Source organism: Amia ocellicauda, chromosome 20 (genome assembly GCF_036373705.1).
Source record: "Amia ocellicauda isolate fAmiCal2 chromosome 20, fAmiCal2.hap1, whole genome shotgun sequence".
In the NCBI taxonomy this organism is placed as follows: domain Eukaryota; kingdom Metazoa; phylum Chordata; class Actinopteri; order Amiiformes; family Amiidae; genus Amia; species Amia ocellicauda.
Window position 1 is genome coordinate 19,651,129 of NC_089869.1, and position 19,717 is coordinate 19,670,845.

Consider the following 19,717-nt stretch of genomic DNA (forward strand, 5'->3'; position numbering starts at 1 on the left):
CAATTTAGGAATTGGGCTCCATAATTGGCTCAAATTACACCAGATCCACGACGCACAGACATCTGAAATATGTGGGTCATTGCTCTAATAATTCGCAAAGTTCTGGAACTTGTTTTATTCTCATTACATCTCTATCTATCTATCTAGCTATCGGCAAGCAAACGTCAATGTGTAGGCCTACATGCCTTTGTGTATACAGACACAAAGCTAAAGATGCCCTGTGTTGTGTGTTTGTGTGCAGGTGAGGATGACGAGGAGAGGAAGGTGCTGGTGCTGAGCTACCCTCAGTACTGTCGGTATCGCTCCATGGTGGCGCGGCTGCGGGAGAGACCCTCGGCCCTGCTGACCGACCACGTGGTCCTGGCTCTGGGCGGCATCGCCTCCCTCAACAACAACACCCAGATCCTCTACTGCAGGGACACCTTCGACCACCCCACGCTCATCCGCAACGAGAGCATCTGCGACGAGTTCGGTAAGTCAGTCGCCGGTTAAAATGTTCAGAGCTTTCCGTTTTGGTTTTTTTGTTGCTGTTGCTGTTATTTTTAATTTTGAATAATTTAATAATTTAAATATTGAATAGACTTTAATAATGATCCAGTCCAAGCCGTAGTATAGTTATCTCCTCATGGCCCATCTTCTTGGAGCTCCTTAGACTGTGATCGCTCTGTGGCACTAGAAGCCATGAACCAAAGAAAACATTTAGTTGAAAGTGGTGCAAAAAGCACACATTTCGCACAACCAAATGGAATCTGGGGAAAAACCAAAATTGCTAAGTAAACTAATAGCTTAACATTCATTTACCAGCCTTCATTTTTCCAGTGAATACATTAATTCAGCTTGGAAGTTTGTACAAACCACTGCACTGTCAATAGGGGGTGTAAAAAGGCACTTTCTGTTTTGTGCATCTACATAAATTGTTATAAACTACTGCAACACCTGGTAGCAGAAACCAATACTAGCCGAAGTCATTTGTTTTTTGGAAGATGTTGCTTATTAAGGCCAGGTTTAGAGCAATGATTTCCACATACTGTGTTTATTAGAGAGAGAGATTTTATTTTGGAAGTGAAACCTATGTGAGACGGAAAATACCTTAATGCATTAGTGAAATGACATGTATTTGGCTTCATATTGTAAAAGTAGCCCTGGGTGTTAAATATCCAACTCTTTTGCATTGTACAACACGGCCTCACACTCCCATACCACTGGTGAAAGACATCAGGAGCCGCTGAAGGAAGGCCAGATAGATTATCGAATTTTTCACTTTGGAACATTTAAAAAAAATTGCAAGTCATAGCCTGGCCTTCTTACAAGTGTTTTGAATAATCCTGTGGCGGCCGGCTGCTCGCAGTTAACCAAGGTTTTCTTAGCCTGACGGGAAGTTCTGTGCGGTACTCACTAGGTACTTTGAGCATATTTTCTTTAAAGGAAACAGTCAGTTGTAAAATCCACACTTTAATGGGCGCGCTGCCAGAGTACTAGTAATCGCAATCAGTTATTGGCAAGAAAGGGTACTGTTTACAGTGTTTAGAAGTTCTAACCCTGACCTTTGGAATTCTCCGAGCTCCTTACAAGAGCTCCTGTTATTCGGCTTCATTCCCCTTGGCTTCCACAGATCTCCACTACATTTCCCTTATTAACACCCAGCATTGAACAAACATCGCTGAGATTTGTGCTCTTGCACTCAAGCACAAAACAGTCAATAATTCCCATTCAGAATATTGCAGCAACTGGCTATCTAAAGTAGATGAGAAAAGACTACAAAATGAAGTGAATGGTTATTGCTGCAGTGTAAAGACAGGTTAATCATTGATCTCTCTTTTTTTTATATATATAAACCTAATCTTCACTATCCTTGTTTACACATTCTTCTCGAGTTATTGTTTGTTTCTCCACCGTACAAGCCCCAAATGTTTGTAGATAAAGAAGTCTTTCTTGAGAGGAGTCTGGAGTCAAAATGAATATATATATATATATATATATATATACAAAAATTGAAATGTTAATTTATTGTAGAGTAGGTTTATCCAGTCCAAGGTTCCCTTTACTATTTAAATGTTTTTAGCCTGTGAGTTTATTTTAAGTAGCACTGAAGTATCCTGTTGTCCTTCAGAATTCAGAGATAGGGTGGATAGAAATTGATTATTTTCTATATCATTATGTTTAACCTTGGGTGGGGATGATACTGTACATATTATTCTAATTTAAATTCCACATAACAATACAATATAAATGAATGATTTTGTGTTGCTTAAGGAGAAATTATGCAAAAAGGAAAAAAAAGGCACCAATTGATATTTCAAATAAAGAGGCCTTCAGTTTAAGCTTTTACTTTGAGCAGGGTTAGTAATTTGAATTATTCTAAATCAAATGATATTCAAATCATATTCAGTTTTGCCTTCAACAGTGACTGCTGCTGGAAAAGATCAGAAGGAGCATTTTAGTATGCATTTATTTTTTTAGCTCTTATTATCAAGGCCCTGCAAACTCCCTTTTTTATAGCATAAAACATGGTTATGAAAATGAATGCTCTTCTTTTTTGAGACCTGGACACAAAAAAAAAAAACAGTATTTGTATTAATCATTTCTTAATTATGAGTAGTACTATTGTATTGTGTTGTAATCACAAAGGCTTTCTGTTCCTGTTTTAATGAAGCAGTATGTGCTTACCATAGTAAAATATTTTGAGTACTGCAATCATAGTCTTTAGGGAATTATTCTGCATAATACTAATATCTCCAGGCTGGATCAAAAATATGTTGTGCCGCACAGAAAAAGGCAATATGAATGCTCTTGGACTCTGGGAAGCTATAAGGAAGTGGGCGAGCTATTTTGCAGAGAACATGTGCTTCAAGGAACATTTGAATAATTAGACAATGGGCAAAGATGTATCATTCAGCGTGCGTAAGCATGTGTTTAGAATATTGTGAAACACCAGGCACTTTAATTTACATTGTAGCTCTTTATTTGCAGTGCACTAAATAACAATCTTTCAGAACCTTTTACCCAGTTCCTCTTGCAATCTGATACAATGCAGGCATGTTTCTTAAATAAACAGTGTATTTTTAAATCTGATGGAGTATATAGTTCTGTACATATTTGTAACAGATCTCATATTGATTTCTATTTATAGTGTGCATTTTATGTTGACCACATAGAAACTGTAATTGCCCCAGTTTTCTGTTGATTATTATGGTTTTTTTTTAAAATAGAAGCAGTTTGTTTGTTTGAAACCCTGTTGTTTGTATTTCACAAAACATACGCAGTTACTGAAGTGGGAACATTTTCCAAATTCCGACTGAGACCTTTCTCTTATTTGGCGAGCGCAGATTTAATGCAGGTTATTAATGATATCCAGATGTTCCCGAACAGATCTATTTCTGCCGTGTTGTGAGACTGAGGACATTCCAGAATATGAACGATATAATCATTTAATACACTCAAGAAGGGATTGTATGAGCAGTAAAGTAAACAGAATTTAAAATAATTACTGTTTTCGGTGAGCACACCATGTAATTAGAACTGTGAAAGAATACTATAGACTGATAATTTGCATTATTCTCCAAAATTGAGACAGAGGATTAAGTCCTGGCTTTTTACTGCAGTCACTGGGAAAAGCTGCCCAAATCTGAGATCATATGTATGTTTTCATATACTGTTCTCAGCAGTATGTTGGACGATTTGTGATGTTCAGTTTCTTCCCTTACATCACAATCTGGATTGCATTAACTGCAGATCATACATATTTTAATAGCCATATGCCTTACCCTTATGTTAGATGAAGAATTTGACTAGAGGATAAAATACATATATGATTTTTCAATAACAATACTTTTTGTGGGTAGTTTGACAAAATATGTTTTTATCATTTATTTTGATTTCAGATGTAAATGTTTTTATTGTGGGATTAGAATTTACACAATGATTCATGGAAGTACAACATTACCATAACTGTAAATTGAAACATTTTAATATTTCAGGATCTCAAGCAAACAGCCTTAACATATGACAGTTGGACATGTATGGTATGTTGGCTGGGTCACTGTTTACTCATGTTCACAATAATCAGCTGTAAACCTGTAAGGTTAAATTATGTTCATCTATTAATATGTACAGTTCCTCCAGGTATATATAGGGTTGCAGTGACGAATGCATTAAAATCTACTTTGTTTCAAAATTGACATACCTTGCCAGCCTAGACATAAAGGGAAAAAAAGTTTGTTGCTAGGAACTTGTAAAGACAATAGTTTGTTGATTTAGGGATCAGATTTACTGTAGCCTCCTCCTCCTCCTTTTAGCTCACAGACATGTACACTTTAAGGGATTCAAATTAAGGTTTCTCAGATTTCCAAGTCATTTCAGGACCACCATGTGTGCAATATCTTTAGCCTTGAAAGGGTTTTAAAATCCATCAGCATTTGAACGTTTAAATTCCCACAATCCCTTAGGTGTTCCTTCATTGGTATCCAGAAATTACTGTGAATGTGTACTGTATAGAAATTCAGCCCCGACATTAGCAGCCAGCATTCCTGAGAACAGCACAATGGAAAGAGAATGAGTTTGTGTTAGAACAGGGTCACATAGTTATGAATACATTGGCTTTTGAGAAAAAAAAAAAAAAAAAAATTGCAGCCATGTAATATTTTCCAGTAACTGTTTATCATGCATTACGTCAAATTAAAACCAAATTGCTATTATTTCCCCTAATGCTGCTTGGGGCCTCTGTAGTTCACTGCACTGACAGCTATGAGTTATATGAAATAAGATATAAAAACTGATTGAAACAGTTGTGTAGGAGGAACCGTGTTGTTGAGTACAAAGTCAGAAATTATTTACTTAGTATAGCCTAACCATTTTTCTCTACAGTTTTAAGGTTAAAGTCTCTCTCTCTCTCTCTCTCTCTCTCTCTCTCTCTCTCTCTCTTTACTGCATAGCAATAAGATAAACATCTGTTGGACTGTTTGACTTCATTAAATATAAGCACTGGAAAAAGCCAGATTTCTCAAATTCTCGACATTGATTCTGCCATGTACTTTAATTAGATGAATTCTTGGAAACTATAGCATATTTCTCTTATGTTTTTATGCAGTAACAATAAAACCATTTGCTTGTGGGAAAGCACTATCTGCAAGGTCTGACATTTGAGATTGTGCTGTTATTTTTAGTGTGCTCCTTTGTGATTTGCACTAATTACGCTCCTGGCTAGCTCTTTAGTCAAAAAGCTCATTCTTAGCAATAAATCCTCCAGAGATGGTAAGTCAACGCTTCTTGTTCAAAAGTATTGCTTTACTTTCAGGAAAGAAAACTGCATGTCAACACTTGAATTCCTTTTTTGGTATTATTAAGTAACTTTAGTAATGTACCCGTCATGTGCATTGATTTGGAGTACTGTGCAGAAAAATAAAATATTGAGCTTGATTTTTTAGTCTGTCCTATCCCCAGCTGACTACTTACAGTGCAGATAAATAATTCATGACACAAAAATGGAATCTCACTTCCAGGCCCAGGAATAATTTTTATACCACCAATAAAAACTTCAGGGCTATAGACTTGAGTAAGGAAAAACATGTCACTTAAAGCCTAGTACTGTATGTAATTTTATCTGATCTAACCCTTTGTGAGGTCATACATTAGTTCTGTCTCTGGCATTATTTGCGGCATTCTAGCAGCTAGAGAGCCTCAGTGATTTATTAGCATGCTGACATCCATGTGCGTTTCCCCATCCAAATTTAATGAATGAGTCTAAATATGTGGAGGAAAATTTGTCTTTAAAATCTAAGAATAGGTTTTAGCCATATTGTTTGGAAACAAATAGTGTGTCACTGTGCAAACACGACTTCCCTTTCACGAGTCGGGAGTCTGTTATTTTCCTTCTGTATTTTATTTGTATTTTCTCTCGGCGCCCTGCTATTCATGACTCTGCTCACTGAGGCTTTTAGCAATGTGAGTTTACAATGAAACGGCTCCCCATGCTGCCCCAGGAAGAAGGTGCCTTATTTAGCATGTTCTGGTGGAGGGTTAATAGATGGTGTCATGTTTAAAGAACGGCCAGATACAGTCCATGTGAAATCAGTTGAAATTGTAATTTTATGTAATCTTTGGGGAAGTTAATCCTTTTAGTATGGGCTGTGTGCGCTCTGTAAAAAAATCTCCTGTACAAATTAGTTCCACACCAGCTCCACCCCCTTATAATGATGTGCCAGGAAAAATATTTACCTGTAATATCAGTCTGGTAGCTGGATTTTTGTACTTCTGTACGTGCAGTTACACAAGTGTTGTGTAACAGTTATTAACCTCTAATGAAGAACATACATCAGCGCTGTGCACAGCCACGCCCCCCGGCTGGACACTCAGTTGGACAGAGCTGGAGGGCACTACACAACAATTGAAACGCATGCCAGTGATTTGCTAGAGATAGTATTGGAATTCTCTTATCTAGAAATGTCTACACATTGGAAAAATGACATATTTTCATTGCCTGAAAGATTACTCTTTGATTTTATAATAATATAATAATAATAAATATCTGTTGGTCTGTCAATCGGTCTGTAAGTCTGTCTGTGCAGTATATAAACACAAGGCTTGGTTTAAAGGTGACTGGCTGGCACTCCTGAGCTTTGTTCTTGTGTGAAGCACATTCATAGCCATGTTTATGCTATGTACACTGGGATGTTTGAAGTATTGTAGTTTGATTCCTGTATTATGTAACATTTTTTAATGGAACACAAAGTGCTATATTTAGTGCAACCAAGTGCATTTAACATCAGATTCATCCATAAAAGGCTTTTTTTTTTTACAGTCTAAACAATTGCCAATAAGCATAGGAGCTCTAGCAAATCTGCTTTAAGAAGAGCTCTAACAGCATGTGAAATGCTCAGATGTGTATTTTTAGAGCTGGATACTGATTAATCTTTCTTTCCTCTCCAGAACACCAGAGCTGTAAAACATTTTACTATGGCGGGGGTGGGGTGGGGTTTGGGGGGTGATATGACTAAAAACACAATGGGATTCGGGATTTAAATGAAGGTTGAAGTTATTAGTTTAGAGGTCAAAGTTGTATTAGCAGAACTTCACAATCTGGCAGTGTTTCAAAGCTGCAAGCATTGACTCTGACTGTGATGTGCATTAATGAGTAGTTGTGACACTGAGCAGAGATCATGGGTTCGTCACATGGGTATCCATGCTTCTTAGGTCTGAAGCATTATTACTTTTTTTAGTTGGGCAGTTATAAAATAATGTTATCAAAGTAAATAAATAAATACAGTGCACAAGATATTACATTTGAAATCTTTGACTTCAGTGTTGTTTGGACTTTGAGATATGTTGTCAGTGTCCTTTCTCTTCCATATAAACTGATGTATACACAAAGATCTGAGCCGAATCCTCATTATTACACACCATGTTTTAATTTATAGACAGTCAGACATGTGCCACGGTCTGATCCAGGATTGAGAAATCTGCCAGTCTTTAAATTCAAGTGACTTCTTACATTTAGTATTTAGGTATTATCGAGTGTGTAAACCCTAAATACATTCGGACACCCCTGAACTGCTCTGAGCAGTGGAGTGGCTGCGAGTGTGTGATGCACAGTTCTGCTGCGGACGTGAGGCGGGTACCAACTGTACTGAAGAGAGAGGCTGCAACTCTCTTGGACCCTGAAACAAATAAGGGGATCCAAGGTTTTTTTTATAACACAGGCCTTTGTTGAATGTCCTCTTCTGGGTAAATTCCGCTGGGTTACAAATAGCCTGATGCATTAAATACCTGAAGGTTGTAAAGTCGAACCAGTAAATATATCCCTAATTGTCTGTGTGTACCGTACAGCCTCAAAAATGTGCCTATTGGTTTTAGTAATGGAGCTCAACACCTTAGCATAACAGACAGAGCTGCAGGGCACTCCGGCCTTCAAAGGTTCAAATCTCATTTCTCAACATTGCTTTGAACCACGGATAGTAATTTGCATAAATTGTGGCTCTCTTTGTTTTAATAACTGTATGCATTTGACTTACAGGTGGTCTCTCTAGTATGAATCATTTGCATGGCCTTTCAAAATACTTTATATAGTCATAATCGTGTCCTTTTAGTTCAAATAAAATAAATGTTGTTTCTGTGCGTTTGTTTATGTATTCTGATAACAGCTCTCTTACGGTAATGTCTTATCCACCGGTACACACCTGTATTTTATGGCAGTGACACTGCCCCAGTGCCCTCTGGCATAATTATTTAGTTAATGATGATAAGCACCTTGTAGTTGGACTTGCATGTAACAATTAGAAAATGTATTTTAATGCTACAGCTTTTAAATCAAAATCATTATACAAATCAATATATTACATTTTTGCATGTGAATCACAACATGTGATTGATAGGGTTGTCCTGAATTTAATATCTGTTATCAGTCTCTGCACTTTTTTAGCTTTTATACTAGAATATGATTAAATTATCTCAATTGTTCGCTTACATCATGGTTAAGGTGCAAATTCAGCAGTTGCTGCAGTTGAGGTCTAGGTTCATTTGCATATGATGCATGTGGAAGTTAACATATTGGAAATTCAGGAAACATTTGGCTTGTTTAAACATTGCAAAATACACATAAAAATTCAAACAGTTTCTGTTCCAAGTATCAACACTTCAGCTGTAAATCTCGCTTTATATTGAAATGCCAATCTGCTTTAGTACAACAAACAAAGAAATGATCAATCATGTCATTTTCGAAGGCTTAGAAAAACATTTTCCTGAGAACAAGCAAATCAGCAAGAAAAAAAGCAAATGAGTGAAGTAAACATTTTAACTGCTAGTGACTAAACAAATTAATAATCCTGTTTACAAGAATATGAATGTCTTTTCAACATTTGCTTACTTATATGTGTACATTTATTAGAAAGTTGAGCTTGGCAAACCTAAGCTGTGTGCCCCTGGGGTCGAGCTCCTTTTGGCATCAGATCCCACTGGCTTCAATTGAAACCCTCAGGAGAATTGAGTTGCGCTCCCTCCCCCATTTAAATAAGCAAGTCAACAGGCTACAGCGTATTAAAGCTGGACTACCTGTTGTGCAAAACAGGTTTACCTTGAAAAGACCTATAATTAACAAAAGAAAATGAAAGAGAAAAAATATTAGAAGCAGTAAAGCGATACGCGTAATCGAGTAACAAATAATTTGATACATGACACCTTCATTTTTCAATTTGCATGTTTCATGTATAATATTTTGTTGTTGATTCAATTACATTCAACACATGGAATCGTCAACCGCCCACGTCTGCTTAAAGTGGATATCACACCAAGTGAGTGCAGTATTTTTTTGCATACTGTTTCCACAGAGCTATATTCTTCGGGAAACATTTGCTTAGTTTAGTATTTCACTGTAATTAACTGCCATTTTTAATAGAGCTGTAGGGGCTGCTTAGAAATTCAAATGGCTCTGGGCTGAAGAACATCATAATTTCCCTTTATTTAAAATAATAACAATATCCCTCTATTTATTGTATACATTTCATATTTATAAGAATAACTCATTTAAAGGCTTCTTTTGACCAGGGAGCTGCAATCCATTATGAGTTTGCATAACACAATTGCATTCATGCAGAAATAATAGACTACCATTTTGAAGAGCCGTGCGATGGAAGTCTTAATAGCCCCTTCAGTTCAGTTCAACAATTAGTCCCTGCCTCGTTGTTCCTGGGCCTTTGAAAGCACAAGAATACACGGCCAAATCACACAAAATGAGTGTAGGCATACATATATAAAGAGAAGTACATAAACAATGTCATTAGAGAGCATAATATGTATAATTATGTATGTGGACATGTACAAAATATATATATAGGCCCCTATATATTGTATATATATATATATAATCATACCTCCAATTTAAATGTGGCCTTGGCGCTGGTGCTGGTGTTTGGTGTGACTTGCAGTTTTACATTTGAGCCATTTTTCTGTTCTCTCATTTCTACTTGACACACAGTGTGTTTTTGTATTTTTCTAACTCCTGGCAGCTGGTATGCAATCAGCAGCCAGGAAACATTTGGTAGTATTGTAAAATTGCAAGGCTACATACCTCAAAGGGTCACATATCACAACACACATACTTCTACAAGACTGACAGCAGGTTGTCCTTCTGGGGCATGAAAGCAAACAATGAGAGCTAAGCATTTACTTATTTCTCCTTCCAGAGACAACTGAAAACGAACCGGAGTGATAATCAGTTCTCCATTAGGACAGTGTTATTCTTGGGAAATAAGATTGTGATGTTTTTGCAGGATTTGGCTTGTGTAATGATTGTGCTCTTTTGGAATGCTTGTACGGTGTGCAAGCCTCCTGTATTATGTCTCTTACAAACTATTATTTTACAGCTACGCATACTTAGCCCGTTTGTAAAGGTCAGCAGCATGTTGCGGAATTGTGCAAAGACCTTGTGACATTTCCAGACGCAGGGCTCAGTAAGACACTACACTTTACGTGCAGGTGATCAGGTTTAGTACAACACGACTACATTACAGTGAAGGTATGAAAAACAGGGCCGGATTTTGATTTGTAAGCAGATATAAGTTAAAACATAAATTCTCAACTTGTGTTATGATGATTGTGATTATTGATAAGACTAAAGAGTGGTTGCTTTTTTCATATTCTCCTGCAGTTAATTTCCATTATGAACAAGAGTGCGTAAGAGACTAGTTCATTGTTCTTGATATACTCATCAAACACTGTGTGTCACTTAATTCAGTGACCTAAAGAATTAAATTGAGTGCAGTGGAAAATCTTACTCTCACCATTTTAACTCTACATATTTCAAACGTTATGTCAGTGCTTGACATAAATATTAGCATAACTGCTTTCATGTCATTGGTTTAATAAAATAACTGTTTAATGACACTACAACCGCTGTAGTCTGCGTGCAAGTCAAAAGCTAATTTGTTTGTGAGCAGAAATTGTTTATAAAATAAAGAATAAAGATCTCCGAACAGCAGTTCAATGGCTTCTTCCTGAAGTTTATAACAAATATTTTAGAAAAATAAAGCGCATCTTCTCTTTATTCTGCTTTTTATTACAGTTATTAAAAAAAAATACTGTTACAGCTGGATCGCTTCAGCCATTTCTATTCTTAAATAGCATTCCCATTTATATTGCATTGACTTTAAATTAGGCCATTAAGCTTAATAGGAAGAACATTTTAATCAGAACACTTTCATATTCTGCATTTGCGCTGAAGTGTGAATGGAACGGCAGACAGACGTGTGGCTGGCTCTTACAGGAAGAAAGCCTGTTGAAAATCTGTACCGTTTCTGTGGGTTCCCGGCGTTGACCCCATTTGGAAGGCAAGCACAACTTTGCGATTCAGGCATTAGTAGAGATATTCAGAAGAAATTACAGACTGGCGTGGATGTATATCCTTGCATTGTGAAGGAGAGAGGATGGGTGGGGGGATGAAACAGATTGGTAATTATCCGATTTCCCGCGAGATAAAGATTTGTCATTCCATTTGTTTCTGTGTGTCCATCTGTACTGGTGTCCATGGGCAGACACGGATCTGCCTTCCACCTGTACCTTCGAAGACAGACCGTAACTACAAATGGTTTTAACGAGAAAAACAACTTTTCTGTGAGTGCACTTTTGTCGGTGTGCGCCGGCAACGGGGGTGATGTATGAATCTTTTAAACCACGGTGTTCAGGACAGGGGCTGTGTTTAGCATCGGTGATGAGTGTGGCAGGGACTCTGTCATGCATCCCGGCAGGCTGACGAAATGATTCAGTCTACAATCTTTCTTTTGAAGTGGGACGTGGAAAACGGAAAACAAAAGGGAGAAGGGAAAAAAAAAGACGCGGAAGAAGGATAGGGTTTTGTTTCGTGACCTAATCCTCCGCTCAGATAGAAGCACCTGATCAGATACTGCATGATGTCATCATTTATAAGGCTGATGTTGACGTGTTATGTTATCTGGGGGCCTGTGGGCTGTAGTTTTATCTCCACTAAAAAATAATAGGAGGTGTGAGTGAACATCCACTCGGTGTGCTGTTAATGGATCAGGTAAATCTATCGAGCGAATGGTAACGGCGCACCTCTGGACAGGAGACTCAGATCAAAGATATATTAAGTTTCTTGTAAATATAAGTGCAGTAATCATTGACTGTGGTTTTCCAATCCAGTGATAAAGTCATGGGGTGTCGTGTTACAGGGCCTGCTGTTCGCCATGTAATAGTGATCACCACATAGCCCATGGCCTCGAGTCGAAAATAATACATTAAGATAACAGCAGCTTTATCCTGTTAAAGGCCATCAATCATTCAGATGGTGGATTCTTTGAATTAGTAATACTGACTAAACGCGTTTCAAAGTTCAGGATTAGTGGATTTCAAAAATGTAATTTCTGTGAGTACATGATTATTCATACCCAAGCTCACATGCAGGACATACATAAGATGCATGTACACAACATATGGGCAGACTCGAATGTGCTTTCACTGTTTGGAAAATAATTAGTGGCAAAATGTATAATGAAATGAGGCGCTGTGATGTGGGAAGAGGGCTTATTTATTAAAGCCGAAACAGAGCTGGTCCTCAACTTGATAAAAGACATATGACGCACGGTAATTATATGCACTGGAAATCAAAGTTTGGGAACCAGTAGGAAAGATCTTTAATCTGCTGCTCCATCTTCCTACTAATCCTTCCCAGTGTGGAATTCGCATTATTCTTCGGAGATGTACAAATACGGCCGGTCGTGATGTCAAAGTTTAATTACGATGGCATTTCCCTCTCAAAAGGGCAATACAAAAATACATGTTCAGTCGTTCGCTTCAATCGTTTGAAAATGAAACGGAAAGGACAACACCACAATCTGCTTTATTTATTTATAGTTCATATTTGCATAGGCACAGAGCTTCACGGATGGTTTATATATCAAACTCATCAGCTTTGAAGTTCATCAACTTAAACAGCTTAAAGCCTGAAGATTTAACACATTATAGAAAATGTATTTATAATGGGTCTTGTAGTTGGATGGCGGTAATGTATTACCTTTTTTCTTTCTAACTTGTGTCCAATTGTGTTGAAATGTATGCACCATCACTCTATGACTTTTTTTTCTCTTCTGTATGCAATCACAGATGACTGAGCAAGGCAATCTAAAGGAGTTCATATATTCTGCACTTAGCCTGAATACCATATTGTAAGTTGTTAAAAAAAAAAAAAAACGCACACAAAAAAACAACCACCTCAGAAATCATTACTCCATAAATAAATACTAACATGATGAGCATGTGAAGATAAAAACTGGTCTCTGGTCCAAAAATGCTTAATAAAAGATGTTCTACTCTAATAGAAACAGGAAATACTATTTTTTGTTTTGTCAGTAAACACTGCATAACTGAGCTGATGTTAAAATATCACATGCAGTGTCATCACTAACCTTCTCTTCGGCTGACTGCCTGAAGCTTATTCCTAAACAAGTTTGTCATAGCACAAAGTTAAGATGGAAGAGAGGCCCGGGGAGATGCACAGAGCTGTGTTATATAAGGTCTGAAAGCACATGCATTAGTGAGAACACAAGTACATAGTTTTAATAGCTGTCTGCTGTGCATGCCCCCCTTTTAACATGATTGCATCTATCAGCCTAATTGCACTTGCGCTGCTGTGGCAATAATAGTTGCATCAGCTATTCTGATGTAACTTCTCAATATGTATGACAGTTTCTCCCAATGGATATGTATATCATGCAATTCAAATTAACGAATAAATTATGAATCGCGTGATTATTATCCTGCGTATCTCAGCGCGTGGTGGATTTTAGTATTTGGAGCCGTCCTCGCGGTATATGAAATTCATTTTGTGATTAATGAAGCCATACCTGGGGTTGAAGTGCGTTAATATCTACATTTTGGATCTCCCTAAATCCTTGTTATGTGACATGTCTAAATGAGGTGCATGGAAGACGTACTAAGTAATCGTCTAGTGCGGATATTTAGTTACATGGCATCTGTTGTTCAGTAGAGATGGTTAATTTGTATGTCTATAAATCATCCTTGTAGTGTCCTGTTGCAGGGTTACTGAACCTTGGTCCTGCCAAGACTGACCCCTTTGCCAAGTACTTTCCAAACGTGCATGCTCAGTGCCTGTGAAAGTGCCGGTGCTGTAAACTGAAATAGGATTAATAGAGACCTCAAAGGAGGGTCAGTCTCATTCGTTTTTTTTTTTTTTGTTTGTAGCTGTTAAAGCTGGTTTCCCTTTGCCTTTATTCCTTAAAAATGGGTGTGAGCTGGGAGATAATGCAAGTAAAGAAGAAAGGATCTTTATGCTAATCCTGCTCTGTGGCAGTCAAACAGGCAGAACAATAAGGCACAGAGATCCACCCATGCCCCACATTGCTGGAGTTTGCAATATATACTTCATAATGTGATCAGGGTGAATGCCTACTTAATCACAATCTGAAAGCCTTATGTTGTTTCCCTTCATTATTATATTTATTGATTTATAATCATCTTCATAATCATATTTTTTGCTAGCGTCTTTAAACAGCTTTACATTTTAAACCGTGTGTAATTGGAACAGAGTTTTCCATTTTTTTATGCAAAAAAATTAAAAATACAGAGGGCAAAAAAATAATGCATTGCTATTCTTTGTTCTTATTATTCTGCCATGAAGATGCTCAAGGGAACAAGCAGCTGAAAATTATGTTAAAGGAAATATTTTTTATAGGAAAAGCTGTTTAAATTTGCTTTAAATTACTAGCATTCAAAACAGTAGAAATATATATTGTTTCCTCTGCCCTGCTTTACAGTTACTAAACAGTTAATTAATTTGAAAATATGCAGCTGTTCTTTTTATTCTTAGTTCATTTTTTTTTTTTTCGCAAGAACATCAGATATAATTTATTTATTTTCCATATGTGTATGAGGTCATTGTTGCTTCAATACTTAGCAATACTGTGTGTTGACACTAGAGGGCAACTGATTGTCAATGTACAGAGGTTTCTACCAAGAAGGATATAAATAATTCAGAGAAGTTTTCCAGCTAGCCTGCATTTATTTTCCTGTCATCTTTATATATATATATATATATATATATATATATATATATATATATATATAATTCTACCTCCAAGCTTATAAAATTAAAAATACATTTGCAAGAAGGGTAGTCACAAAGGAAAATACAGTCATCATGAGATTGAAAAGGCATTTTTAACCAAATAAGGATCTCTGTTCGTGTGTGTGTGTGTGTGTGTGTGTGTGTGTGTGTGTAAGAGAGAGAGAGAGAGACAGTAAAGCCTTTTTGCGTTAGATAATGATCAAATGACAGTTGGTCATGAGTTAATAATGCTGGTTGCTGAAATATGCTGCTCACCATGTGGTACAAAGCACTTCTGTGAATAAAGAAAACCACAGGCTAGAATCAGACGTTCATATAATTGGACGAGTCATATTTTTCATTTATTTGAAAATTTAGCACTCTTTGTTCTGCTGTAATTTCCCTCCTTATTATATTTCACAGTTTTACACCTCTCTGAGTTTGTTACCGATGATGCCGGATGACAGATTGCATTGTCTGAGATGCTACGCTGCACCCTGACGGACAAAGCGCTCCATCTTGATAATTAATGTGCCTTTAAGAAAATCCTCGGCTGGAAAACCTCTTATCCTCTTCGCTAGCACTCTGACATCCTGAGACCATGGTGGCAGCAGTTCAGTTCAGAGAAAAGTTTTAATTGATATTAAATTAGATCATGAATGTATCAGTCTAAATATTAGAATACTCCATAAAATATCAAACTTAAGTCAAAGATTTATATTAATGCATGCACATATAATTATATCATATTAATTTGATTTATGGACATATATAAAAGCATTTCAATTAATTCACCTTTGAACCCACTTACAATAAAAATGTAAAAAAGCCAGGAACTAAAAAAAGCTACACGAATCCCCACAAGGTGACACGTTTTACATACCTGCATTGTACTATGACAACATGCTCGCCCTGCTGTGACAGGGGTAACAGATTGACGATGCTGTCAGTTTTTCAGTGCGGTGTTTATTTGTGTGAATACCAGAGCCCTGTTCACGGCTTCTCTATCCCTGCTTCCATCTCTTGTGAATGGAAACACAGCCTTTGAATCGTTTAGCCCGGACTGTTATCTCACTTGTAAAATGTAATCATTTAAACCCCTATTCATTTATACTGTAACATCGTGACAGAGTACAAATGTACCCAGCTTACAGAATAACATTTCTCAGATTGCAAAATGCAGGTCTCTTGATTTAGAGGACACTACATAATTATACATGATTTCTTAAAAAAAAAAAAAAAAAAAAAAAAAAAAATAGAACAGTTGCTATTTTTAATGGGGATTTAGAGGCGTACGGCATTATTTTAATGATGAACGTATCCTTTATTCATCCTGTATGTTTTCTTCCTTCTGTGCTTTGCAGTGCCATCTGCTGTATCCAGCCGTATTAAATCACCAAGTGAGAAAATACAGAGGGATTGATGTTACTTATTCCTATTACAGATGGTGCAGTTTGTACTGTTTAGCCAGACCTGAAAAGACAGGAGTTCTTAAGTAATCGTATCATTAGATCAATATTTATTTTGCTATTTTTCATGAATGTTTTCTATCCTACATATAATAATAATAATAATAATAATAATAATAATAATAATAATAATATTATTATTATTATTATTATTATTATTATTATTATTAATAGGAAGAAGACGACGGTGAAACACGTGGATGTTTTTTCCTTGTTTTTTGCTGATCCTGCTATAGTGGCTGAGCTGTGTGATGGGGTGAAATTGTGCCAGTTGGGGTAATTTAACAGTTGAATTGAAAAACAGCTGCTGGAAGTTGACTGATTGCCCTGTGCAGACATTGTCAGTGCATCATATTTGTTCTGTAAATGTGTTAAATGCAAAGTAAAACAAGCAATTTAGAGAGAAAAAAATCTATATTATTTTATTTGAGACTGTATATGAAACTGTTAAGAACGTACCAAAAAGTGCCTTTTGATACAGGGACGAAACTGACCTCTTATTTTGCACTGGTGTGGAGGTAGTATTATTGCTCAATCTGAAGGCATTGTTGTGAGTATTACAAAATGAGTTGTGAATGTAATCCTGTATGGTTCTTGACTTTTACGCTCTTATCACTAATGAAACAGAAAGGAATGATGTGAAGGGGATAAGCAAGCTTTTCAAACCTTTGAGTGTGAGTTATGTATGTCACTACTATTTCAACATATTTGTTTTCCCCCCTTCATTGTTCAGTATCTGAAAGGCAGTTTGAATTTTTCTCCCAGTGCAGATTACATTTGTGAGATTGTCTATGATTCTGCTTTTTTATTTCAAGTAGAAATATATATATATTTTACATAAGGAAGATGATGGCAAAAAGGAAGCAGGAAATAAAATCAAATTCTTCACATACTGTGTATGACCTGTAAAGCTTTTTCATTTAATTTGATTTCCTTGAGAAACGTTCCTTCCCGGATTCTGGCAGTGTCCGGTGATCCGCTTTAAATACAAGGTATTTCCTCAACAAAACCAGCAAAGGGTAGTGAAAATATTTGTATATGCATTGAGCTGCAGTAATACAGTAATCATTCTTAATAAAGTTCCACAGGCTTGGATACGTAAAGTGCTGTATTGTCTTTAAAATAATATGCCGGCTATCAGGAATGGTGGCATAACTCTGTGGAGCTTTAAGGAGAAAAATCTGAGAAACAATAACTCAGTCATTCTTTACAAAAGCAACAGCAGAGCCAAACAAACTTCATTCAGCTGTTTACATGACTTGGGGCATTATCTCGTAAGTGATTACATTTCCAGTTTGTATTCTTAGAAGGGTTTCAAAACTCTCTAAAAAATGTTCCAGTGCCTAATGTCCCTTTGTTCCCTTTCAGTAGTACAGTGGCATAACTAGGGTATGATTGTGTTTGTTAAACTGTTTCACTGCTCTTATCTGGAGCAAGCTCAATAAGCAGTCCTAGCTAAAGTCAATGAAGTGAAGAAGTGGGGCAGAGGGACCATTGGCAGCCTGGTCGCTAAATTCAGCTGTCTCCCCTCCAAGCCCTTCATCCTTCTATTATTTGCCAGTCACTAATCTGTTTATGTGTGAGTAATGGAGTGCCGAGGAGGGCTAAAAAAAATCATGAACTGGGAGCAAAAAGCCAAAGTGTTCACACAGTTTGAGGCGCCAAGCGCATCAAAAGTTCAGGGCTGCGGGATTGTCACAAGCTGTAACGCCCATATTAGAAAATACAAGTGGACAGCTGATTAATGAAAAGAATGGGTAACATTTTTAATTGTTCTTTAAATAGACTTTGATGTTTTTCTTTTTGCCATATTCAGGGAGGTCAGCCATGTTACACAATGTTGGCAGATGTTTGGTGTCATGTAATCGGTTGTGTTTGTATTATGTCTTTTCAGTCCTTTTTTTTGTTAGCATGTGCTTGTTTATAATGTTGTTGTAAACAGGATACTGGCCTTTGGTATATTTGAGTGATTTTTAAGGTCTGTTTCATAATGTGGAAACTATCTCCTCACATTTATTGCATAGTAAAACAACAATAAAGCTGAATAGAAGTTAATGTATTTCAGTTATCATGACTAATTCATTAGTCATAGGTTTGGAATTTAAATCATTGTAAGACTTTGTGGTGTTTGGGGGGGGGGGGGGGTGGCGACTAGAAAAGTATATTAATCTTTTGGACAAAGAGAACTGATATTTGAGAAAGAAGCTTTTTATTTCCAAATACGTCTTTTTAGCCTTTGTGAGGTCTGCGGTTTTATCTGAGGCCTGAACCAACATGTTTGTTACAGTTCTGTCTGAAAAAATAACCTTGTGGTTGCCAAGGTGATAACATGTAGTAAATGTTTTCTTGGTGAAACTGTTTAATTTTATTTGCCCTTTCTTGCTTCTGGCATGAAAGATCATGGAGTAAAATGTCATTCTGTCACAGTACATTTTACTTTCGGTAATTACTTCATCTCTTATTGTATAAGATGATTATATTTTGATTCAGACTACAATAGAAATATGATTTGCCAATAAAGATATTACCCCGTCGGCTTGCTATAACCTTGCCTGTGATTTAATTGTGGTGTGTTACTTTGAATCTCCCTACTGACGTTATTCGATTTGATTTCTGCCATCCAGGTTTTTGTAAATAGTTTATCTAACTTTCTCTCACGTGGCAAGGCCGTTTGCACAGGTGGCAATTAGTAATTACTCTTCCAAAAAACGTGATTTTACAGATTGTTAAATAACACACGGTGGGCACATAAGTTACTTTACAGACCAATTGCCTCTCCATTTAAGTGGTCTGACAAGTGATTTGTTAGGGATGCATTTCCCTTTTGTTTGAACAAACACATTCAGCTTTGGCAGGCCAACATTTTTTTTTTAAGAAGCTTAAGATCTTATCAGATAATTCAACAAGGGAACATTGTATTGCAGAGTAGGGTGTAACTTTATAATGTGCAATAGCATTTGCTTTAATTGTAATATAATACCAGTGTTAATAGCTCACATTTGTGTTTTAATCACTAATTCATTATACCACAGACAGAATGCACTTTGTTCTCCTTTTTTTACAACCAGAGCAATTACATTTCCAGTGATCAACCTGATGAAGAATCAAAAGCTCTCTCTGGCAGTTGTTGTTGCTGTGTATATGTGGAAGACAGATTTCTCTCCATGTATTCCTTTCTTTACAA

The 19,717-nt window shown here is 36.7% G+C and overlaps 1 protein-coding gene across 1 annotated transcript in view; it reads left to right on the forward strand.

The window, feature by feature from the left end:
* Positions 1–19,717, forward strand: part of arid5b (AT-rich interaction domain 5B) — a 65,494-nt gene that overhangs the window by 21,758 nt on the left and 24,019 nt on the right. Inside the window, exon 4 of the mRNA XM_066692825.1 lies at positions 242–472. Within this exon, the coding sequence (XP_066548922.1) occupies positions 242–472 (231 nt within the window). The remainder of the gene's footprint in view (positions 1–241; positions 473–19,717) is intronic.